This window comes from Boleophthalmus pectinirostris, unplaced genomic scaffold (genome assembly GCF_026225935.1).
Source record: "Boleophthalmus pectinirostris isolate CB_2022bp ecotype Guang Dong unplaced genomic scaffold, ASM2622593v1 HiC_scaffold_3, whole genome shotgun sequence".
In the NCBI taxonomy this organism is placed as follows: domain Eukaryota; kingdom Metazoa; phylum Chordata; class Actinopteri; order Gobiiformes; family Gobiidae; genus Boleophthalmus; species Boleophthalmus pectinirostris.
The window spans coordinates 12,637,917-12,664,040 of NW_026571299.1; the positions used below are offsets into that span (position 1 = coordinate 12,637,917).

The 26,124-nt window shown below is 38.1% G+C and overlaps 1 protein-coding gene across 1 annotated transcript in view; it reads right to left on the minus strand.

Moving 5' to 3' along the window:
* Window positions 1–26,124, minus strand: part of LOC129410978 (receptor-type tyrosine-protein phosphatase T-like) — a 197,364-nt gene that overhangs the window by 90,979 nt on the left and 80,261 nt on the right. The window contains 5 exon segments of the mRNA XM_055160282.1: window positions 5,927–6,101; window positions 6,640–6,755; window positions 8,421–8,502; window positions 12,453–12,563; window positions 13,674–13,834. Of these exon segments, the coding sequence (XP_055016257.1) occupies window positions 5,927–6,101; window positions 6,640–6,755; window positions 8,421–8,502; window positions 12,453–12,563; window positions 13,674–13,834 (645 nt within the window).

A 26,124-nucleotide genomic window follows, 5' to 3' on the forward strand; every position in this document is an offset into this window, starting at 1 on the left:
GTTAACATTTTACAGAAATAAAACTTAAAACTGCATGGCTAATTTGTATAAACTATAAACACTGAAAAAAACTGCTCGCTCCTTGTGCCCTGATCTGGTCAGCTTCTGTTGGACTTCCTCCGCGAGGCTCCTGACTACAGCAGCCGTAATGCTCCAACAATCCATCAAGCGATGCGGCTTCATAGTTTACAAAAGTCGTACTAAAACATTTTGACAGATTTTTGAACTCCATGTACGACATAAAATCAGTTCAAGGCCAGTAAGCACAACCAGAATTAATACATAAGGCGCACTGTCCATTTTTGAGAAAATTAAATGATTTTAAGTGTGCTTTATAGTCCGAAAAATACAGTAGTTACAGAGAGAGGGGTGACATTTTTTCAATTACAAAGTGAAATGGGACTACACAGCTCAAGCTCACTTCCTATTTGGAACAAGACGGCTCTCGAGTTATATAGTCTGTGAGTGAAACGTTCTCATATACTCATTGCGATGAATAATTAGGATGCAAAATGAGGAACAACTCAGGACTGCTGCAAACCTTGAACATGAAGTAGTAGGTACAGTATCTTTAACTGTAGCTTTGATTAGGTTCCAAAGGTCAAGCAGAAGGAAGGCTGCACTTAAAAATACAAGAAAAAAAAACTCAAACATGAAGAAAATTAATCCCTTCCGTAAAGTGTCAAACATCAGCCATAGCCCACTCCTTCAAACTGACACTAAACCTCTTGCAGTGAGAGGCTTAGAGGCAGAACCAGTGAGAAGCTCAGTCTCAGAGAAATCACAGCAAGAGCAACCAGCAGAAAAGACACTGATCTTCTTAGCTCTCCAAATTTCCAGTAGCAGTGAATTTGCCCTAAGATGACGTTTAGTAGAGTCTGTCTGCTGCATGAGTGAACAGTATGGTAGTCATTATACAGACTTATAGTTCAGTATATGAAAACTGTAACAATATATTATGGGGTTCATTATTTATTGTGCGTCAAAGTGGGAAAATCTGGGGTATTTTTGTTGTAATACAATAAGATTTGAGCTGTAGAGGGTTGAATAACTAAATTCTATGGATAATTATTGGTTCGTTCTGCTGTTTATTTGTTGCAGCTCAGACTTTTTTAATGATACTGTCTCTGCAGAAATGACTGGCAGAATGATTTGAATCCTAATGTTGATTTTTGCATTAAAGGCGATGTACCTGCAAAACAAATCTACCTGCGGAGGACAATTAAATCACCTGAACATGATTTTCACAATCTTAAAAAATATGTGATAAACAGAACTTTTTGTTTTTTTTTTTTTTTTTTATTGTTCAAGCCATTTCATTTTTTATTTTTTTTTTCGTTGTTGTTGACAGTAATTTAAAGAGAACAACAACAAACTCTGACAATTAACATAAATACATATTCCAGCCATTATGAATCTTGTTACTACCATGAACAAAAGGAACCCTGCTCCTTTCACAAGTCAAGAGACCAATGAAAAGTTGACTTAAATAGCAATCCTAGCCAGAGTCCTGCACCAGGTCAGGTAACCAACAGGTATGGGCAAATAGTTGCTGAAACGGGCGGGTTTTAACATTCTGGAGTTTTACGGGCGGGTATGTGGGCGAGTAGTAATTACACACGGGCGGTTCAGGACTAAATCAGGATTAAACTAGGACTACACCAGGACTAATCTTGGATTTAAGAGAGAGAGAGGACCCTAAGCCCGCAGAGCAGTGTGTCCGCAGCTGTGCTTATCTCCATGTGGCACCAAGCTCTGCACCGGTCCTTTCACCTACGGTCACCCAACAGTCTACGCCGGCACACCTCCCAGCCTGTCCCGACAGTCCTGGTTCAGTTCTGGTTTAGTCCTGGTTTAGTCCTGTTCAAATCCTAGTTCAGTCCTGATTTAGTCCTCCTGGAATCAGTCCTGCAATCATTTCTGGTTTAGTCCTGGTTTAGTCCTGGTTTAGTCCTGGTTTAGTCCTGGTTTAGTCCTGATTTAGTCCTTGGAATCAGTCCTGCAATCATTTCTGGTTTAGTTCTGGTTTAGTCCTGGTTTAGTCCTGGTTTAGTCCTGGTTTAGTCCTGGTTTAGTCCGTGGCGTGTGCGGCACAAAAGTCCGGCATCTTTGTTTCTTCTGCTCAGTAAATATTGCCTGAGAAGTGATGACAATCTCGTCGCGTCTGTGAATTCATATTCGTACTGAAGAAAGCGTAACTGTTTCATTTCATTTCGTGTTTGTAATTCTTGAAGTTGTAACTTTTCAATTCATATTCTGATGGATGCTTCAGTTAGAATGCTTTTAATTTGTGTGTGATTTATCATGGGCAGGGGCGGGTGCGGGTTTAACTTTGATAAAATCACGGGTTAAGGGGCGAGTGCAGTGCTGTACTGCAGGGGTGTGAGTCTCCAAAAATGGACCCGTGCAGGACTCTAATCCTAGCTTAGTGTGTATTTTTCTAATGCTTTCCTAGCATTCTTAATAACTTTTAGAGCCCAATGATTAAAAACTACAAACCCTAGTGCCAACAGTGCACCAGCTTTAAGTTTCACAGTGGATAAAATGTGTTATAACTGCACACATTTTACTTTATTACCTGAAAAACAAAAGGTACAGCTCCTTTAAGATTAAGAAATTTACTTTTTAATCAGATTTTTGATTTGCACCACAAAACCAAATCTCAGACAGTAAGGTAATTTGTTATCAAGTTTGTCCCTGTGAGTCCAGGAACGTACCTTTTATTATTCAAAGATATACTGGTGTGATGTACTGGTATAATGTAAACCTGCACTCTCTTTGTACTGTGGCCCACCTCCTCCCCTCACTCCTGCCTCCTCTCTGGTTCTTCTCCTCTTTCCTCTCCTCCTCCTCAGCGCTCCTCTGTTCTCTGTACCTGCTCATGCATTACTGATTTCTCTCTGCTCAGGTATTCTGTGTGAAGTGTCCGGCTGACACACAAAGGCACATGAGCCAAGAGCTGGACTCAGAATAATAATGAACAAAGTGTATCTGTGCTCCAACACAGTGCGCTCAGGCAGAGTTTAAAGGTCCTATATTACGCAAAATTGACTCTTGTGAACGTTAAGCCATGTTACAATGATGGTACTTCATAAAAAACAAACCTGGAGTTGTGTTTTGTTTCATTCACACATGTTTGAGTAACTTTTATAATGAATCTGTCTACATCTCCAAAGCTCAAAATGCTTAGTTCCACATTGTAATGTCAAGAAGCAGTAGTTTGTGTAAGTTAACAGATACGTTTTGCCTTTTGTTCAGTAGAGAGTTCAAATTCCAAGACTGAAATTATCCACATGATTCTAGTGAAGGTGTATGGAGTTTAAAAACACAGTGGAGAACAGGAGTTGGGTGTTTATCATGTTGTGGGCACTAAAATCTGCATATCTGCCTTTTTATTTGGCCAGAAATCAGGTCTCTGTGAAATTATTTATTATTACATAGGGATGTAATGATATCTAACTCTCTCTGTACGTTATTATCACGATATGCATCTCACGGTACGATATTTATTGCGATATTTTGGGGAGACTATTATAATTATAGATAGGACACTTTTTTTTGCTTTTAAAATACCATATTTTCCAGGCTATTAGGCGCTCTGGATTATAAGGCGCACTGTCATTAAATGGTCTATTTTCAAACTTGTTTCACAAATAAACCGCACTGGACTTTAAACGAAACACAACAGTTGGATGGGTCAGTTGGACTTTGTTTGTCGCGTTCACGGTGACTCTGGGCTTTGTTCAGTTGTGGCGTGTAGGGAGGGTGCTGTCTGGGACCACTGGATTGTTGGCGTGTTTGCAATGACTCAGTTGTTCAGTTGTGGCTCAGAAAGGCACATTGGACTCGCTTTTTTAGTTCGTTCCTCCGTTCTATTCCTCTGTCTGTCTGTGGGTGTTTTTCGCTGTGCGGTCGCTGTCTGCTCTGTGTGTGTTTGTGTGTTCTGTGGGTGGTGCGGCTTTGTAGCTTTACTGAAGTCGTGCTGGGACACCCGAGTGGATTCGTGTATAGGGCGCTCTGGATTGTGGGCGCGTGGTCATTTTTTGATGGGGTTAGAGGCTTAAGAGCGCGTTTAATAACCCAGAAAATACGATACCTTGACAAGATTTTGGTGTGAATTATTTCCATCATAATCCCAAGAATTCAAGTAAAAAAACATATTTCTTAATATTGTTTGGACTGAAATGAATCATGGGATATGTAGTTCCTAATGTTCATAAGCTGTTGCTACTATAAAACCCTGCATTTAAGCAAAGGAACTTGTAATTTGATATATTGTGACAGCCCACGATATTATTGTGAGACTTTTGATGATACGGTATCAAGATATTTTGGGTATTGTTACATCCTTATTATTAGATCACTGACAAGGTTTAAAGTTCAGATATGGGTTGAAATAAGGTCAGGGAAGTAGAGACTATGGCTGAGGTTTGGCTCCGTCTCTTAGAAAGGAAGTCAAAGTAATGTCCCTGAGAGGCATGGGAACCCAACATATGTAGCATAGGGTGTCTGTGTCCTGTGAGCTGGAGATAAGCACAAATCCACTCTCAGCCATCTTGTCCATTAGTGACATAGGAACAGTCGGACTCTGGGTGGTCATAAAGCGCTCTGTATGTGAGCTAGACCCCTCTGTGTGATTGCTGGTGCAGGAAGTGCCTTTAAACACATGTGTGTGAGTCCACAGAGCTTTGGCACAAACCATCTCCAATCTGTCTGTTCACTGATAACAAAATCAATACAGAGTTTACAGCTCTGGCCCGAGTCACACAAGGAGAGGGGCACTTCCACTGGTCACACACTTCTATTTACACAAGTCTGCACACTTTAAATTAACTTTGGCTGCTTCAGAAATGGGCAAACAGCTACATTCAAAGGCGGACTTTTATAGCGTATGGTAAAAAGGTGCAGTAACAAAGTAGAGAACGCCACAGGGACATGGCAGCCTGAGAGCACCCAGGCCTGAGGAATGTGCTGTGTGTTCCTCCCCAGTCTCAGAGCAGGACCACACACCTGAGCTCCACACTCTTTAAATTCCTGGAGACAAATCCTAAACTTAGTTACTACTTACCTAACCAAAAACCCTTAACTTAACCTAATTCAGACCATATCTTCACTTCAATTTGTTGGTCTATTTACGTCAATGGGACATGATTTTGGTGCCCATGAGGGAGGTACATAGCCTGATTCATCAACCCTCACAGCATTGGGATTCATTCGCTTGACAGTAGGCGGGTACTTTTTTATTTAACTAATCGTTACTATTTGGTCGTGATGTATATATGCGCCAAATCACGTAAGAAGGAGGGCAATAACGTCTTTTCCCTTGATAAAATTCACCAAACATTCTCTTTGTTCCGGCTTTAAATCCTTGATCTCGGGAACCGTTGCCAACACAGAATGTCTGTCCTCGTCTACATCCATCTTGACCTCTTTGTTTACTGTTGTACTGTACCACAAAAAGGGACCTAGTCATGGCTTCACAGCTCTTCGCTGATTGGCCGGTGTGCGGTCTACAACTTCCAGGGCAAACCATCTAGTGTATTCCAATTGCTGACCTAGTTGCAAGAGAGAAATGAAATTGAGCGGAAGAACTAGGTGCTGCCAGCCTGGCTACGAGATACATTGACATTATGTGAATATGAACAAAGTGATAAATGTAAATATTGTTTATCTGTAACCACTGGCATAAGCTTGACATAAAATCAATCAATCAATAATACCACTAGACAGAGAATAAAGTGTTAATCAAACATGTGTGAATGAAACAAAACAACTCTAGGTATGTTTTTGAGGAGGTAACAGCATTCTAACATGGTTAAAAGCTCACAAGAGTCAATGTTATGTAAAATAGGGCCTTTAAAATGCATAAAAGAGTGAGAAATGTTTAAGCATAATGTAGCGCGGGTGCATATGGAGTTTTTCGTACCTTTGACGATGAGGTCTGCGTAGTTGGACACTCCAGAGCCTCCGTCGGAGCGGATCACACATCTGTATCTGCTGGTGCTCCTCTGGGACGTGTCTCCCACACTGACCGTGGCCGAAAAACGCCGATGGTTCACCACTCGAGTCACCATCAGAGCAGAGTCTTTACCGTTCCACTGCTGCAACGCACAAGCACAAACACAGACACACTTTAGGCTCAGATATAATATACACATGCATTGTCTTGGAAGAGCACATTCAGGATGTTATAGAGAGTTTCAAATGATGTAGTCAGACATGAAACTACTGCACTCACACATCCAGATCTCAGTCCACATTCTCCCTCTCATCAATTCATTCAGACTGAACTAGGAATACTGGGAGAACATGGATAAATAAAACCGTTCGAGGTGGGTTTAAACAGAAACTTACACATGACAGTTTAGACTACCCATTTCACTAATAAGTATTTAACTCTTACTTAAAAAGCGCAATTTAAGTCTGATGTATTATTTATATTTATCATATTATTACTCTTACGTAGGGCTGTAGCTTTTAATATTTATACAATAGTTATTGATTAGAAAATACAGCATTTTGGATGGATACATGATGGAATTCCTTTTTTTAGAACGCAGCTCTACTTCCTGTAACTTTATTTTTCAACTTTTCTTTCTATTTACGATTCTGTATGATCTGAAATTCACAGTTCCTCACCTGAACCCAGAGCTTGTCGTTCTGAGACCACTTCCCTCCCGCTGTGCACTGAAACGTGGCGTTCTGTCCCACGTTTACCTCAACGTTCTGGAGCCGCAGAAAGTGAGGAGCTTTACCTGCAAAACAACAGGAGAACATATACTTGAACAAATGTAACAGTTTTCTACCACAAAAAAGAGAAGAATTAGAATGATATTATTAAAATATAAACCACAGACAGAGTAAACGAGACATAAGGAGTAAATAGGGCAGAATGTACAGTGCAGTAAGCAGTGGAGAGGTCTAAAGCCAATCCTCTGTCAGTAAAATAATGTGGTTTGAAGCAAAGTTCATATATATTTGACTTTTCTGGACAGATTCTGCAAAACTGTCTGGATCAAGTTTCAGTTTCAAAATATTCTGCCGATATTCTGGCTAGTCTCAGAACGTTTGAATTTTTAATATAAAGTTGCTCTGTAGTTACTTGAGAGATAAATGTCAGCTACATAACACAGTTTTGTCCAACTTTGTTTTTGCTTAAAGAAAGTAAATATTTTTAGAGAAATATTGAAAATACTTTATGCCACTGTTACAAAGCAGAATAATCCCAGTAAACCACTTTTTTTAATAGAAAGTATCATTAAAAAGCCTGATCTGCAAGAGATAAATGGCAGAATAAACTGATCATTAGCAATAAAAGTTATTTATTCTATATTGTTCTTACTATATATATATATATATATATATATATATATATATATATATATATATATATATATATATATTTATATTTATTTTTTTTTATTTTTTATTTATATTCATATATATTTTAATTTAGTAATAATAATAATAATTAATTAATAATAATAATTATTATTATTATTATCAATAATAGTAGTAGTAAGTAGTAGTTAGTAGTAGTAGAAGTAGTAGCAGTAGTAGTAAGTAGTAGTAGTCGTAAGTAGTAGTAAGTAGTAAGTAGCAGTGAGTAGTAGCAGTAGTAGTAGTAGTAGTAGTAGTAGTAGTAGTAGTAGTAGTAGTAGTAGTAGTAAGTAGTAGTAGTAGTAGTAGTAGTAGTAGTAGTAAGTAGTAAGTAGTAGTAGTAGTAGTAGTAGTAGTAGTAGTAAGTAGTAGTGAGTAGTGAGAAGTGAGTAGTGAGTAGTGAGTAGTTAGTAGTTAGTAGTTAGTAGTTAGTAGTTAGTAGTAGTAGTAGTAGTAGTAGTAGTAGTAGTAGTAGAAGTAGTAGTCGTCGTCCTCGTCGTCGTTATTATCGTTATCATCATTATCATTATTATCATCATTATTATCATCTTTATTATTAGTATTATTATTATTGTGCACAATAAATACATAAAAAAATAAAAATAATAAATACAAAAATAATTTAATTCTACTTTCTACATAAATCACAAAAACTCTCCCCAGTATTGCAATGAAAAAGTAAATATTGAGCCCCAAAATATATTGCTCCAGCTATCAAATATAGTATGGTAAGTCGATATCACTGTGAAAGTCGTCGGTATCAGCAGCTACTTAAAACCATCGTAATTGTTTTTAAACTGGAGATTGATCAATATGAGGTAAAAATGATTGATTATGTTTTTGTCATATTGCCCTGGCTTAAGTTGAGTCATTTTAAGTGTCAGGTTTGAGTGATTGCTTTGGTTCGGTCCTTCTTCTTTGCCCGCTGCCTTCTGCCAGAGCCTGTCCTGTGTGCGTTTTGTGTGTGTGTGTGTGTGTGTTCGTGTGTGTGTCTGGGCAGGTGTAAATATGAGATAAGCCCAAAAACCGGTAAAACTTACGACAGGGGTGAGCCAGGACGCGGATGTCATCTACGGCGATGAACCCGGGGTGGCCCTGGACCGAGACCGCCTCAAAAATCACCTGAAAACAGAAACAGGATTTGCGGTTGAACTCTGCGAGGCCTGTGCTGGGATGGGACCCTCGGGGGGGGGGAGCTGGGAGTCAGTGAGTGAATACTTCATGGGAACATCCGCCCGTCTCTCTCCATCTGCTGCTCACATATGGTAGTCGTTCCTCAACTTTCATCTGTGCGGAAATTCTAGTCTGCTTGATTTCGGTTGTGATTTGTTGTTATGTTTTTCAGCTTCTCTGTAACAAATTTTATGTATTAAGACTCTTATAAAGTGACATAAGCAGTTTCGCTGATACAAACTGAGTAACTAGGCGATTTTTCTTCATGTCTCTCCCTCTATCTGTCACTATCACTGTCTGTCCATACCTCTCTCTCTTTGTCTCTTTCTCCCTCTCTTCCTGTCCGTCTCCCTCTCTCTCTCTGTGTCTATCCAGCTGTCTCTCTCCCCATCTATCTCTCTTTCTGTCTGTCTGTCTATCCACCTTTGTTTCTGTCTCTTTGTCTCTCTCCCTCTTTGTCTTTCTGTCTGTTTCTCTCTCCCTGTGTCCATCTGTGTTTTTTGCTCTGTCTCTCTTTTCTGTTTCTCTCTCTTTTTCTGTGTCTGTCTCTCTCTTTCTCTGTCTCCCTCCCCATTTCTCTCCCTTTGTTTCTGTCTCTTTCTTTCTCTCTCTCTCTCTCTCTATTTCTGTCTATTCATGTTTGTTTCTGTCTCTCTCTTTGTCTCTCTTTGTTTCTCTCTCCCTGTGTCCCTCTGTGTTTTTCACTCCATCTCTGGATCTCTCCTCATCTGTCTGTCTCTCTCCATCTCTTTTTCTCTGTTTCTCTCTACACATCTCTGTCCGTTTCTTTCTTTCTCTGTCTCACTCCCCATCTCTCTCCATGTCTCTCTCTCTCTTTGTCTCTGTCTGTTTTTCTATCTTTGTCTGTTCATCTCTTTCTTCCTCTCTCCCTGTCTGTCTGTCTCTCTCTCTCTCTCTCTATCTCCGTCTATCCACGTTTGTTTCTGTCTCTCTCTTTGTCTCTCCTCTCTCTCTCTGTTTCTCTCTCCCTGTGTCCCTCTGTGTTTTTTGCTCTGTCTCCGGGTCTCTCTTCATCTGTCTTTCTCTCTCTCCATCTCTTTCTCCATTTCTCTCCCTATATCTGTGTCTGTCTCTCTCTTTCTCTGTCTCCCTCCCAAATTTCTCTCCATCTGTCTCTCTCTCTCTTTGTCTCTGTCTGTTTCTCTATCTATGTCTGCTCCCTCTCCTTGTCAGTCTCTCTCCTCTCTCTCTCTTTCTTCCTTTCTCCCTGTCTGTCTCCCTCTCTCCCCCTGTCTATCTCTCTTTCTGTTTGTCTATCCATGTTTGTTTCTCTCTCTTTATCTCTCTCTCTTTCTATTTCTCCCTTGATCTCTGTCTGTATCTCTGTGTTTTGCTCTGTCTCTGGGTCTCTCTTCATCTGTCTGTCTGTTTGTCTCTCTCTTCATTTCTTTTTCTCTCTCTATATCTGTCTCTCTCCTTCTCTATCTCCCTCCCGATCTCTCTCCATCTCTCTCTCTCTCTTTATCTCTGTCTGTTTCTCTATCTTTGTCCAGCTCTTTCCCTCTCCTTGTCAGTCTCTCCCCTCTCTCTCCCTCTGTCTATCTCTCTCTCATTCTGTCTCTCTCTTTGCATCTGTCTCTCTGTCTCTCACTCCCCCTCTGTCTCTCTCCTTCTGTTTTTCTGTCTCTCTCTCTCGCTTTCTGTTTAGCTCTCGCTTTCTCTGTTACTCTTCTTGTCAGTCTCTCTCTCCCCATCTCTCTCTGTCTTTCTCTCTCCTTCTGTCTCTCTCTCTCTCTCTCTCTCTGATTTCTGTATGTGGACTTGTTCTTGTATCAGTCCATTTCTCTCTCTCTTTCTCTCTCTCCAGGGGTCCGTGGCCTTCACTCGTCTTCTCAAACACAGCCTCTTTCTGAGTTCTTCTGTCAGGACTGTCACGGGAGCAGAGGCGGGCGGGAAACTGGACTGGAACAGAAACGTGTCCACCAGGATTTAGCCTGCTCCTCTCCCTCCGCACAACTTTTTCACCAACAAACTTTGACTTGTTTTCAGTCTCTGGAGTGGTAAGGTGGGAAATGTATTTTTTCCAGTCTGAAATTCACACAAGCAATGGTGTATGAGCTGATTACAAGCTTTATGAAGCTACATTGGGCTAAACTGATATTTTAAAGTTGCGGCAATGATAAACCACACTATTTAAATATGTAAATGCTGGAAAAAAAGTGTTTACTTAGTGTGTTGATTTAATGATACATGTAAAACACAATAATGAACCCAAAATCAAACATTTACAAGGATGAAGTGAAGAAATTACTAAAGCAACAATTTAGTTTAAACTATTAAATGAACTTATAAATATCCATGAGACAAGAAGGTGGTGCCTCAAGACCAATTACAGATCAGATTTGTGGAGAGATATGTTTTAAAGTAAGGTTTTTAAAGGGACAGTCCGAAATTTTGGACATAGGACCTCATTTCCTAGTGAGCCAGAGTGTTGGAGACGTGTGGAGACACTTTTTTTTTTTAAATATTCCATCCAGTCCTTGCATTTGCAGAGGTTGCTGGTGCTAGGCTAGTGCATGTCAATGGCCATAGTTATCCTGCCACTAAAAACAGTCTTACCCACTTCACAAAACACCCAAAGCAAAACAATTATTACCCCAAACGTTTGATGTAAATGTCTGTGTTGATAGAATAATGTTTGAAATAAAACTAACCTTGCATCTCATGAATCGTCGCATGTTGAGGGACTATTTTCTCAGCACCACCGGAATTTTACTTTGTTGGTAAGATAGATGCTAGGTGATATCAGTCCGCAGCTGCCAAGTTTTCTATCAGGAAGTACAACTCAGTACTGCTGCTGCTCAGACATAAACCCTTCAAATGCAAGGTTGGTTTTACTTTTAAAATTATTGTGTCCACACAGAAATTCACATCGACAGTCTGATGCAATAATAGATTTGCTTCGGGTGTTTTGTGGAGCGGGTAAGACTGTTTTTAGTGGCAGGATAACTATGGCCATTGACATGCACTAGCCTAGCACCAGCGACCTCTGCAAATACAAGGACTGGACAGAATATTTAAAAAAGTGTCTCCACACTTCTCTAAGAAATAAGGTCCTATGTCCAAAATTCCAGACTGTCCTTTTAAGGTATTTCTGAAGAACAATGCCACCAGAAATTCAATTCATGCAAGATGGATGGATGGATTCTACTATGTAATACTGAACATTCCTGGAAAAGCAATACCAGCTCCATGGAGACAAGTCACGGTGTCAATAACTGGAAATAATCATTAAATTTAAGCTGTTTTTTCTGTATTTTACCCAAACAATTTCACAATCTATGCCTCTCTTTACTGTTTTCAGATATCAAATGGTCAAAAATAGGGACACCTGGGATATTTATTAATGGTTTTGGATAAATCTCCTGGGATGGGGGCACAAGGCTCAAAACTGGGTAAATAGGGATGTCTGGTCATTCTATTCTTACTGAAAGTGGACATTTATAAAATGTGGTCTAAATGAAGAGAATACGTAAAGTCTGTAAGATTAAATTGTTGTTCCTTTTAACGACACAAAAATATGATCTCATAACTTTTATATTCCAGAGCCAGTGCCTGTATTCACCTGATGCTAGACACATCAAAATGATTCAGTTAAATCATGTTTATTCAGGCCACAATGTGTCATCATAAGAGCTTGAAAATTATAATCGTGACCATTTTAGAAGCAAAATGAAGTAATTTTCAACTCTAAACTGTCCACAAAATCATTTATCTGGCTCTTCATGTCGCCCTGACTTCACTTTTATCACTAGGAGATTTTGATTTAATAAAACTGGTCACATACTTGAGGAATAGTAATACTAGATAACGAAAATCAAATCTTTTAAAACTGTGAGATTTCTACTTGCAATAATCTTCACTCTGAAATTTCCTACCTGGTATGAGTTGGGCCAGAAGGTGGAGATGGCCAGTTCAGCTTTGACCCATCCTTCAGTGACGGTGTCTGAGGTGTTCCACACGGGGTTCCCCTGGGCTCCTCCATTCACCTGAAACAAAAACAGCAGCAGCTCCTGGTTCATTTGTGATGCCTGCACTCGAGTTCATTCAGACGTTCACTTTGACTCGACTAAGAAGGACATGCACCATCTGCCTGTCTCTGCTGCTCACTCTGTGGAGCTGTCAGGTCCAAGTACATCAAACTCACTTGTACGCAGAGGTGGGCAGGAGCAAAAATTGTACAAAAATGCATCATTAGAGTACAATTATATTTATATAATAGTACTTAAGTAGAAGTACAGTGCAATATGTCCAAGAAATTACTCAGGTAAAAGTAAAAAAAAATGTTTATGGGGAAACTAATATTTAAAGTGTGTATGACAGATTTTTATAATCCTCTAATTTTGATTTATTTATTTTGGTGGGATAATAATCTGTGTATCATTCGTTCATTAGTTTTTCAAAATAAAACCAAAAAATAAGAAAATGACAAAACTAATATTTTCTTCATTATTTGTCTCGAAAACAAAAAAAAACAAACAAACAAAAAAAAAAAAAAGGATAACGACTCTTTTTTTCTTTTTCAGTTTTCGATTTTGTATTTAAATGAATAATGGAAAAAAACAAATAACGGCCTGTGATGCCGGACTGAACCAGGACTGAACCAGGTCCGGGACCAGACTGGAACCAGATCCATTGGCAGATCGTGGCGTAAGTCGCTCGGCGCTGTCTCTCTGTATTGGTGATTTTGCGTTCTCCTTCTCTCATCCACTGCTCCCACGCAGCTCACACTTTAACTTTATAACAGCCTTGAGTTTAAAGTCGGCGTTGTAAGCGTGCCTCTTGACAGGTGCATTTTGATATTAAAAGGAATCACAGTATGTATTACTCCGCGATACTCCTGACTACAGTAGCCGTAATGCTGCAAGTGGAGCGGCTTTGTAGTCACCCGAATAAATTCATATATAAGGCGCTCTGGATTATAAAGTGCACGGTCATTTTTTGATGAAATTAAAGGCTTTTAAATGCACCCTATAGTGCAGAAAATGTGGTATTAATTGTTTATGTTACACCAAGGCTGGTTCCTATTTTGAAAATTTTGTTCGCTGACAGTGGAAATAAAACTCAGATTCTGTATTTACGCCAAAGCAAACGCAGACCTTGACATAGACGTTTAGAGTTCCAGGACTGGCTCCGTCCCGTGACGACAGGGAGTACAGGAAGTCGATGCAGTGGGTATCGTTCTCCTTCAGCGTGGGCATGTACAGGTGAGCCTTCTGTCCTGAGGCACGACCCGAAGCATTCACCACCATGTAGGAGCCTGAAAAGACACACAGAAATGAAGTTAGTGCAGTTTCGTGAAGTATAGAGAGTGCGATACGAAGATTTCAAACTCAAATTCAATACAAACTCAATATTCAATACCAATTCTGATACCACAATGATAATAATAATAATAATAAAAAACACTCTTTCGACAACAGAATGACATTTTCGACATTTCTAGTAGTTCAAGAAAAAAGATAAATGCTATCCATTCCAGGCATAGAGACTTGCAGGTCGCATACTCTTCACTAGAAAAGTTACACAATGTGTCTTTAATGCCTGTAAAGTAAAGTGAAATGTGATCAAATTAAACAACACCTTTTATCTTATATATCTTCACTGGACAAAGCTTCTGTTCAAAGTATAATTTTAGCTGCATAAGTTGTATCAAAAGCACATGCCCAATATATAGCATCAGCATCTCCAAATTACACTAAAATATCAAAATAAAATGCAAAAGATATTAAAATGTGATATTTAATTTACATAAATAAGGTCAGAGAGAAATGTCCAGGGTTAAGATTTGATCAAATTGTTCAAAATGAAAGTGTCTACCCTTTGAAATTAAACATAATCAATGGAAAAGGCTTTGTTCTTACTTAGGGTGAGCAGATTTTCAAAATAAAAAACTGGGACATCCTCGTTTTCTTGACAAAACAAATGACAATTTATGCCTCTCTTTACTGTTGGTAGGAATCAAATTGGTCAAAAATAGGGACACCTGGGACATTTCTTATATAAAACTGGGACAAATCACTGGTTTTGGATAAATCTGCTGGGACAGGGGACACAGGGCTCAAAAGTGGGACTGTCCCGGGTAAATAGTCTCCCTGTTCTTACTGAAAGTGGACATATTTTATAAGATGTGGTCTAAATGGACAGAATACGTAGCATCTGTGAGATCGGACTTCATGTAAAGTAATTTTATGTTTGCAATATTTAGTCAAATTCAGAAAGAATTACCCCCTCAAATTGTTCTGAGCTTGTAAAAAATCCTCAAAAATACAATATCATTTAGCATTTAGCTCTGCAGAAAGCTAAAGCTAGCAGTATTAGCCTTACTTACAGAGTAGCTAAACCACATTTTGCCCTAAAAACTCAACACAAATATACAAACTAGTGCTAAAAACAGAAGAATATTGCGTAGATCTACTCATAAACTTACAAATCGCATTTGCCAAAGCTCACCAACAACCAGTGCAGAGAAAGATCCAACATGTGCTATTTTCAGTCTGGCTGCAGCTGTTGGCCTCTAGATGGCGATATAATATACAGGTCTAAACAATAACAGAAGAAGTTGCGTTGATTAAAGCAGATATACTATGCAGAATTTTTACTTTTAAGAGACTTTAAAAGGACCTAGCCCATATGGAAAAAACAGGAAAAAAATATAAGAATTTACCACTGTCTTTGTAGTAAATCTTTATATAAGGTTAATATGTGCCATGTGTGGTTTACTCCTGAAAGTGTCCCCCTTTTGCATTTTTCTCATACAACTATGTTATGAAAAACTAGTATAGATAAAGTGAACATTTTGCATGACATTTACAGGTAATGTGCATGATAAACTACATTTTCTTTGTATGTTTCATGTAATATTTGTATTCCTTAATTATAGGTTGCAGTTTAAAAAATCTGAATCAGAAGGGGGATTTGCACCCAGGCTGCCCATGTGAAAATGCAGTAACTTACTAGATGAGCTAACCAGCTGCTTCTTGTGGAAGGGACACTAGCAGATGTTGAGGGCAGTTACAAGTACCTTGGTCTCCCACAAGTAAATGGCAAACTCAAAGAGGCAACAAGGAAATGGGCTACAGGATTTTGCAGCGTAAAAATCTTTTTACAGCACATGTATGTTCACTGTGATATCAGTGGAAGAGTGGTATGTCTTATGTTTTTTTAAAGGTTGTGATGCAATATTTGCATTACTGTGTTTACCACCATGCTGCCCAACACACACACACACAGACACACGCGCACACACACACCCCCACACACGCACACACACACACTCCTTCTCCTTCTCACTCTCATACACACAACACAGCAATTGAGTTTAAGGAAACAATCATCATTTCACTTGTTTTTCTATGATTATGTGGTAAAAATGACCTTTGTCCAACACTTGTGAGGATATTGTATGTGGCATTAGTGTCATATACAGCCCTTACAGGTTACAAAGTTTTATATGTATTAAGATCTTGCAACTGTTTTCACTGTCATTTACAAATCTTTTAGGATTCAGATAAAACATGTTAAAATGGTGTATGATTTGTCTATACCTTTTCCATATGGGATATTACGGAATTTGGAATTTTTGATACTCTACTGAAAATAAGTTAAAACTATCATTACATTACATCACAATACGGATACGAGCATTTTTAACACTGAGTAATCGTGGTTTATTTGTCTACATCTCCAAATGCGTGACTGTATGCATTAACATGGCTTAAAGCTCACAACAATCTATTTTGTGTAATATAGGTAATTTAACTGGTTGCATCTCATTTTAATTTTATGCATTTTTATACTGATTAATGCTGAACCAACACAAGAATCAGCACAGAAGCAAAGTAGACAACATAATTGACCATTAAAACAAAAACAAAACAAAACATATTTGGCCTCATAATAAAAGATTTTAAGTTATTATTGTAGTGCAATGTCACATAACTGTTCTTGCACACAAAAAAAAAACAAAAAACACAGGCATACATAGACTATAATGGCTATTTTATTTTATATTTTTGTATTGTATTTTTGTATTTTTTTTATTTTTTTATTGTATTTTTGTATTGTATTGTATTTCTGTATTTTTGTATTGTATTTTTGTATTTTTGTATTGTATTTTTGTATTGTACTATAGTATTGTATTGTATTTTACTGTTTTATTTATTTTTAAATTGTTTTATTTATTTTATTTTTTTGCAGATTTTAGCCAGCTCCAGAGTTTTGAACAGTGTTGTTTTAATATATTTGATTTCACAAAAACTATAAGTGGGCTATGCTTTGGTTTTCCTCTAGAGATGCTGTTTATAGTAAATCTGACTTTGTGTGTAATTGTTGTTGTTGTTGTTTTTGTTTTAACCATGTAAATATACTTTCTACAATTTGTCTTGAGGGGTAGTTAGTCTATATTTACTTATTTTATGATTATAATAAAGACTACTGTAAATTATCAAAGTACTTTTCTCTTAAACAGACCAAATTCGGGAAAACCAAATGAACACTCTTTGAAGAACTACTCGAGACTTACAGTTATTTTTAAGTTTGGCTCTTCAGCTGCTTCAACTGTATGCATCTCCAGCTGAACAGCAGGGAGTAAAAGTGTTTTGCTCAAAGGCACCCCAGTAGTTTCTTGCTGTGAATCCCACTGAGGTCTTTCTGTGGGTTTGATGTCGACAGCTTTTGGAAAAACAACACTCAAATCTCAGTAGTACGAGTGAGAGCGGCGGGTCCCGTGTGGCGCGGTGCTGGAGCGATGAGCGCTGAGATGTCCCACTTATTCTGATGTCAGTGAACGTGTCTGTGTGTGTTTTCTGTTTTCACATGTAACGGACCTCACAGCTGGAGGCCGAGTGTGAATGTGCCCTCGTCTTCACAGGTCTGACTCTGGGAGAGGTGTGAAAGACGGTTATGTGGGTCAATATAAAGTGTTACTATGTTGTATTGCAAATTACATAGAAGTGCCATAACCTTTTTTGTCAGATTCTAGCTCCAGCAAGTGCAGATTACAGTTGTGTGTCCTTGGGCAAGGACACACAACTCTTTGCTTGTGTGAGTTTTTGGTGGATGGTCACATTTTTATACAATGCTTTTCCCCCTTCCATTGACTCATATCGTTTTAGATTAAGGAACCAGTCACTATTCACACACAAAATCACACACCAGTGTACACAGAAGCACCGAAAACAATGTATTAACATGTTTATTAAGTATCAGTTCCAGAGTCTCTGCACTCTTAGCTCTCTGCGCCAAGTCACTCCCCCTTCAGAGCGCTATCACAACAAAATCAGCTTGCATTTCGCTAAAGAAACTACTGCACATCACATCAGCTTTGTGAAGTTTGTGTACTATTTTGCATCATGCTTTCATATATTTATGGAGAATTGTCATGTGGGAACATGGGTGATATAGACCATTGTTTCCCAAAGACTGGATCAAGATCTCAGGTGGGTCGTAAGAGATTTTTTTGGTTCGCCTTGTCACGATCTGCATGTAGGTCTACAAAAACCCAGACAGACCAACCTATCTCCTTAGAAATGTTGAAATGTTAAGACATATTTTGTATAATTTCTAATCTTTTTGTAATTATTTTATTGAATATTTTATTCCAATATTGTTGGTTCAATTGAATGTTGAAAAGAAAAAGAAATGGGATATATTTAATGTCCAAATAGGCGACTTATGGATCCTTTTATTTCTGGTTCAATGACTGTTTTTCATTGTTTAAAACTTGAGTAATACTAAATGTTCAGAGAGACACGATCACTCAGTCAACAATAAAATATCCTCATTAATGTTCAATAATGGTCAAATCCACCTTTATTTTGTGATTGACGAATAATGTCTATTGACTTGGGTCGTGAAGGTTTGTGACTTTTAAAAGATGGATCCCCAGAAAAAAAAAAAGTTTGGGAAACACTTATGTAGACCAGAATACATCTAAATGTAAGGAGGGTTCAAACCGCGCATGGGAAAGATCATCTTTGACCCAAGATGCTTTTTGTGATATGGTCAAACTATTTGTGCATTTTATGAGAATGTAAATATCTAACTGTTTTTTTCTTGTTGCACAGTGGGCTGAACTCACTGGGTGACCTCACTTTCGTTGGTGGGGATATGACAAACTCCAGGGTCTAAAAATGGCCGCCCATTCAAGTCAATGGGCCGAGCTCAATGGCGCATGACTCCAGATTCGCCTTTAGCCTGGCGAGGTACTTCCGGTGGCTGTGGGCTGATTGAGTATGCGCAGTAGTGCTCTTTTCTCCCACGGGCACACACGAATGAACACACGCGAATACACTGAGCGAGGTCTCATGTGATCGTTTTGACCAATCAGAGCAAGAGGAGCTAGGAGCATAGTGAAGCCGGACCTAATAACTATAAAGCGTTTTTTTTTTTTTTTTTAAGACAACTGAAGGATTTTGAGCTGAGAAAAAGTTAATGCTATAAAAATAGGTAAAACTCGCCAAAAAATCCAACATTTTTGAAAATTGTAGGTGCCCTGTCAGCTGAACAAGAGCAATTTGTGATTACATTGTGCTCTATGAGAAAAATCCTTTCTCGGCTCACGGGATTTTTTCCGCTGTAGTTCCAGTGAGTGGCCACTACGTCAACTTCAGGCAGCCACAAGCAGCAACACCCCATCCAGTAATTTTAATAAATCCATAGGATATGAGCACCTGGGCTGGCAACCATTTTGTATACTGTGGTCCAAAGCAAGAAAAATGATCTGACGAAGGCTTTTTTTGCTGAAACATTGTTTAAAAATTAACAAAAAAGCTTTTGGACATTGGATTGGACATTGCATTTATTTATTTTTTTTCAGTTTTATTTTACTGTTCCTTGCTTTTGCACCTCTTCAAGAACCTTGGTGTGCGTTTTCTGCTTTATTTGTTGGAAAAGTGGTAGAAAGCTCCAAAAAAAGTTGTTTTTCCACAATACCCCCTTGTTAATGAACCGTTCAAAAGAGCCAACTCGGTCAGATCACCACCCAGGTCCCCATAAACTGAGTGTGTACACAGACTTTTGACACACAAACACACACAAACACACGCACATTAATCCAATTCTTCACTCAGCTGGACTTTCGCTCAGTTTGACTTCTCTTTCCAGTCTCGCACACCTGTCTGTTTGTGTTCACTTTAGCTCCACATTATCACAATGGGGGTTAAGTGTATTTCTGACAGTATTCGAGACATTTGTTTTTTTTCCTGTACAGTGTGTGTTGGACGGGGCTCAGGTGCGGCTTTTGTTGATTCTAGGTCATGTCGCACTGCATAAAAACAACAACTGAGCTCTTTAATAACACAATTTCACTTATTTGAGTGTATATTTGTGTGTCATAGGTTTGTTTAGTCAAACGCACACATTCTGTCACACCATAGTTGAACTGAAAAAGCAAATGACAGGTTAGAATGCGCATTTCACTAAAAAAGTAGTAATTATATTTAAAGATGCATTGTGCAACTTTTCTGGTGGAGGGTTCGCTACCTACTGTCACCATGGAGATGTTATTTCTTTGCCTGGAATGTTCCACAGTGTGACATTAAACATATCTGTCTAACATTTATTCATTACGCGTGTTTCTATTGCTCAAAAATACAGTAAATCCTACTGTGAATAGCAACGACTCTCCACAGATCTGAACTGTAATGCTGTAACCTGCTTGTTTCTCTTGTGATAGTTTTAATCTATACTCTGGAACATTCTAGACACAGCAATAGCATCTCCATGGAGACAAACAAGTAGCGGACCCTCCACTTTCAAACATAATTAGACTCCTTTTTAGTGAAATGCGTCTAACCTCACTTTGCATTTTCAGTTCAACTATGGTGACAGACAGAGAGCGGACCCTCTACTAGAAATGTTGCGTAGTGCACCTTTAAGATTTTAATACTTTCTAACTGTGTAAAATGTTCTCTAGTTTAACAGTTTTAGTGAAGTTAATCATTTTACTTCCTGCTTGGACACAGGCACCAATAATGGCATATGTAGAGGTAATGCTGCTTTCGTTTGTTCATTTATCCATCCGATTCAGAGGTACGAGGACGTTGCCTAAAGATACGCACTGATACGCCCCTTTCCCTTGAATGACACAACTCGGAACTCAGAAGAGCTCGAAGGAGACCAAGCAAGGATTCAGAGAGAAAATCCAAGATGTTTCACCCAGTGTCACTTGTAGTATGAATTGTTTTCATTGTGTTTGGATGCTTTGATGGTTTAAATGACAATTACAGTCGTACTTGTATTACTGCAATACCTAACTGCATCTGCATCGCTGCCTGTGGGTTTGGTAGTCGGTGTCGCTCATGTTTTTAGCCCATTTTGTTCTAGCTAATGTGCCAAAATGATCTACCATCACATGACACTAACGCTTTCACTTCACTAATATACTGAATTATACTATTTATACTATTTATACTGAATTTTTCCTTGAGGTTGTGGAGTTGAAGCACCTGGTACTCGGCCAACGCTAAAGCAACAACCGCTTTCTGGTGAGCATCCACTTCTTTCTCTGAGTCGGAGACACGAAACATAATAAAATGTTTGAAGCGTGCACGTGATGTCACATCCAAGACCCGAATGGCAATGGATGGATAAACGAACGCAGCATTATTCTATATCTCTTACCTAGCAACCATGACGTAAACAAAGGCCAAAACATGTCTAATTTACACAATAGTAGTAGTTTGATAAATACAAATAAAAATGACAATGGCTTTATTTTGTTAAATGAAGGTTTAAACTGTCAAAAAAAGAGTTAATTTAGAGTAAAGTGTCCTTGCATTTGGCTGGAATTTTGTGTATAAATGACATAAATGGCTACTGTAGTTTGAAGAAGTCCTTTTTACAACTTACAACTTATTTTGTGTTTATTGTATTTTATTTATATAATTGTATAGTTTTATAGCTCAAAAAATATATAGAAAAGCAGGCATTCTGACTGTTTGGGGTTGCATTTCCACAGACCTGACCTGTAACTTGGGCTAGTTTGGTCTCTATGAAGGTTTAATGCTATACTGTGAAACATTCCAGACAAAGCAACAACATCTCCATGAAGAAAAGCATTTGATGGAGCCTCCACCAGAAAAGTTATACTATGCATTTCTTTTATTTTTTACATTTATAATTTCTGAAACGTACCTCAAAAATAGTCAATTTCAGAAAATATTTTACTGACCCAAATCGAATCTTGGTGACCCACTTTAGGTCTCTAGTCAAGCTGCTGTAATGGGAGCTTCTGACAGTGACTTATGGCAAATAAAATGTGGTATCATGAGGAATCAATCCAGGTCGCAGGCCATAAATCAGCCCCAGACTGTGCGTTTCAGCACCGGACAGCTCCTGTGCTGCTCTCTGATATCAGAGGGTTTTCAGCACCGGACAGCTCCAGGCTTTTACTATTGTGGAAATCAGGAACTCCTGTTATTTGAGCATTAGTGCATGTAATTAAATGTAATAAAACAAAAAATGTACGCATTTTGGATAACTTAGGATATTTAGGATAGTAAATCTGAATAATGGTGAGGAGACAGTTTTATTAATGTATTTGTATGTACTTTTCATTGGACTGACATGTTGAAATCAAAACTTTTCTACTTTCTACAGAAGGAATTTTGAATAAATACATTTTTTTTTGTTGCAATTTTTTAATTTATTTATTTATATATTTTTTGTTATATTTTCAATAAATGAAATTTAATTTTTACAACGGTAAGTGCTTAGCCAGTATGGCGCCATCTAGTCCCTCCGCTCAATTTCATTTCTCTCCAGCAACTAGGTCAGGAATCAAAATTCCCTAGACAGTTCGCAAAAACCCCGGAAATGCGAATCCGGGCACCAGTCAATCAGGGAAGATCTATATATTCTGTGTTGGCAACGATTCCCAAGATTGAGGATTTAAAGCCGGAACAAAGAGAATGTTTGGTGAATTTTATCAAGGGGAAAGACGTTATTCTCCTTCTTCCTGCGGGAGGTGGGAAAAGCTTAATATACCAGTTAGCCCCATTAGCAGCACATTACATATGTCATGAGCAAATAGCAGCGACTGGTTAAATAAAAAAGTACCTGCCTACCGTCGAGTGAACAAATCCTAATAATGCGAGGTCAAACAGTTTCTACAAAGTGAAACCGGCTCATGAATCAGGTAAGTAGTAAGTGCTTGCCTGGGATCCAAAACACAAAACACACTTTTTAAAATTATTTACGAAAATGTGAGTTTGGTCACAGCTGAATCTCCCTGAGTTCAAATGGGTGTGATTGACAGGTGTATTAACCAATCAGGGACACATATGTTTTGTCCATATCAAAATAAATGTGTCTGCTTATGAGGAAAAAATATAGAAGGCTGGACATTGAAAATTTCTGCAGAATCAGTGAGTGAGGCAGTAAATTCTGTTAATATGAGGTGAGACGAATGTAAACTTGTTCAAAATTAAGGGTGGCCAATGAGCTCCTTCATTTTGCTGAATTAAGTAAATGTGATTGGTCAGTCACGTTTGGTTCTGGCTTGAGGTCTGATGGAGGGCGTGGTCACCGGACTAATATCCCTCTGTATAAAAAAATATAGATATCGTTCTCATTGTGCTACTTTTACAGTGGAAGGCTGTATGTCTCATTGTGTATGTGATACTACAACCTTTTCATTTTCCATGCCTATTTAACTAAACTGGCCCAAATACCAAACTAGTAAAATCAGTAAGAATTTTAATGCCATGTCTAAGTTAAAATAATCTCCTCTTCTGATTCTTTCAACTGGACTTGTCATAACTTTTTTGTTTTTTTCCATAAAATCTCTTCACCACTTGGCTCTTGTTTTCCGTGTAAATGAATAGAAACATGCCCTCCCATGTAAACGAACGCATTACGAAACTTCGAAAACCCACTTTCCTCCCCTCAGCTCGCGCACATCAGCAGTCAGACCGAGCACTTCACCATTTGTGGGAATACAGAAAACTGAATTAGTTGTGATTTCTTAAAAGCTTTTTGTCCGGCCTCGTGTTGAAACTAAATGTGGGGCTAATGGTCTGGTGTCTGAGAGAGGGAGGAGTGGACCGTAACTGGATTTGTGAAGAGAGTAAAAGATGACGTTTACAAATCATACACAAATAAATGAGTTTGGATTCAGGGCTGGGGTCAGAGCCTCTGTAATGGCCCTTTAACATAAGCTTCTTATTGATTAAATAGGCTACCAATGGTGTCACGGGGTGGTTCACAACACATTATTACAGCGAATAAAAGTACAAATAAAAGTAAACAAGCAACAAATGGTAAAAACGAAAGAAGAATTTGTTTATTTTCATGGTTTTGTACTGTTAAGCGAAATGTGTTTATGAAAAAGAAAGAAAATATAGCCCCAAAGATGTGATTGTTGTCAGCTAAAAAGACTTTAAGCCATAAGATAAATGTGGCAGGATTGTGGAGCTGGTCCCAAACAAATAACAATAAGGTTCGGATAAGTTTAAGTTTGGATAATTCTTCAAAAACAGTGAATCTCCCATAGAGTTATACACATATAGGCCCCTGCTCTCTGTCTGTGATGAATATAAATTGAGCACAGTTGCCATAGCAATTAAGAATTCAAAACTAAATCTTATATCTTTTAAACAGGCAAAGGTCTTGAAAGTAACGTATCACCTAAACTGAAACTCATGAACAGAGGTAAGGGCAAGTCAGAATTTGAATTAGTTAAATGTGCTGCTTATTCAATAGATATTTTAGATTTTTCTTATTTATTTATTTATTTTTTTTTATACTGACTATGAACCAGATATTATGTGCTCTTAATAAAGATTGAAATGAACTGAATATGGATTTTGTCATCTTTTTTTTTTTTTTTTTTTTTTAGTTTGTCCATAAAATGTAAACTCAAAGACTATTCTACCTAGCTACCAAAAAAAAAAAAGAAGAAAAACTTTCATTCTCTCATCCTCAATCTGTGTATCATTCGTTCATTTGTTTTTCTGGTCTGGTTCTGGTCTCAGTTCTGGTTTAGACCTGTTTTAGACCTGTCTTAGACCCGTTTTAGTCCTGTTTAGTCCTGGTTTCAGTCCTGGTTTCAGTACTGGTTTAGTCCTGGTTTCAGTCCTGGTTTCAGTCCTGTTTTAGTCCTGGTTTCATCCTGTATTAGACCTGTTTTAGTCCTGGTTTAGTCCTGGTTTCATCTTGTTTAGTCCTGTTTTAGTCCTGGTTCAGTCCATATCCGGCACAAAAGTCCAGCATCACAGTTTAAGTGACTGAAACGGGAAACAGCCATTATCTTTTTTTTTTTTTTGTGGAGACAAATAATGAAGAAAAAAAAAAAGTATATTATATATATATATATATATATATATATATATATATATATATATATATATATATATATATATATTATATATATATATATATATATATATATATATATATTTTTTTTTTTTTTTTCCCTTTTCTTATTTTTGGTTTTATTTTGAAAAAAATATCAATGAATGATACACAGATTATCCTCTCTTCTTTTTTGAGCTAAAATAAATAAAACATTCTAGGCACCTCAGCATTTATCTTAATTCAGAGCTCTCACTGATAATTTTTTCATCAAATCAACAAAATGATGTTTACATGAGCAATAAATCATGGAGGAAACAGAGGAGAGTGACACACAGGCTCTGAGCTGAATCCTTTTCTAATGAGCTGCTAAAGACAGGAGCATTGCCCTTATCGACCGGCCTTTAGGGAACGGCTCTCACGCGGCTCCAGCTCAAACCAATCACACATCTGAGCCCACGCTGTACGTCTCTGAGGACTCTAAATCCCATGAGCCTTTGCCATCAGGGTCATGCAGGCCTGACCTTTTAGATGATGGAACCTGACCGTGTGACCTCTGCCGCAGGGACTCGTGTGTCAGAGTCTGAGTGAAACATAAAATGGGGTTTAAATGAGGATGTGGCAGAGTGGTTAGCGTTATGATAATATGAAGATGTGGCAGTATCTTTGTGATTATTTACATGGAGTCGATAAGTGTTGTATCTGATTTTTACTGTCTTAAAAATTGAATAAATTTATTTTAAAGGTCCTATATTACGCAAAACTGACTCTTGAGAGGTTTAAGTCATGTTACAATGCTGTGATCTCATCAAAAACTCACCTGGAGCTGTGTTTTGTTTCTTTCACACGTTTGAGTAATCCTTTTCTTTTAGTTTGTCTACATCCCCAAAGCTCAAAATGCAATAAATGTCATGTCATAAAGTGATAGTTTTCATTTTAACAGCTACCTTTTACTTTTAGTTCAGACATGTTTTTGGTAAGGAAACATAACATAAATCAGAAAATAGCGGAATATGAGCTCTTTAAATTAAATTACCTCGATTGGTCCAAATCAGGGGTCAGCAACCTCAAATACTCAAAGACTGCTTCTGTGTTCTGTCATCATTTTATCACGTGTAGTACCACATGTCCCAGTCCCATCAGCCGTGAAAGCAAATAAATCTGCCCACATAGCAATAAATGTTTTGTTTTCTTCAGATTTTTTTTTTTTCTTGAATTTATCTATTATTTAGCTACCAGAGGTCAAAAAGCTCT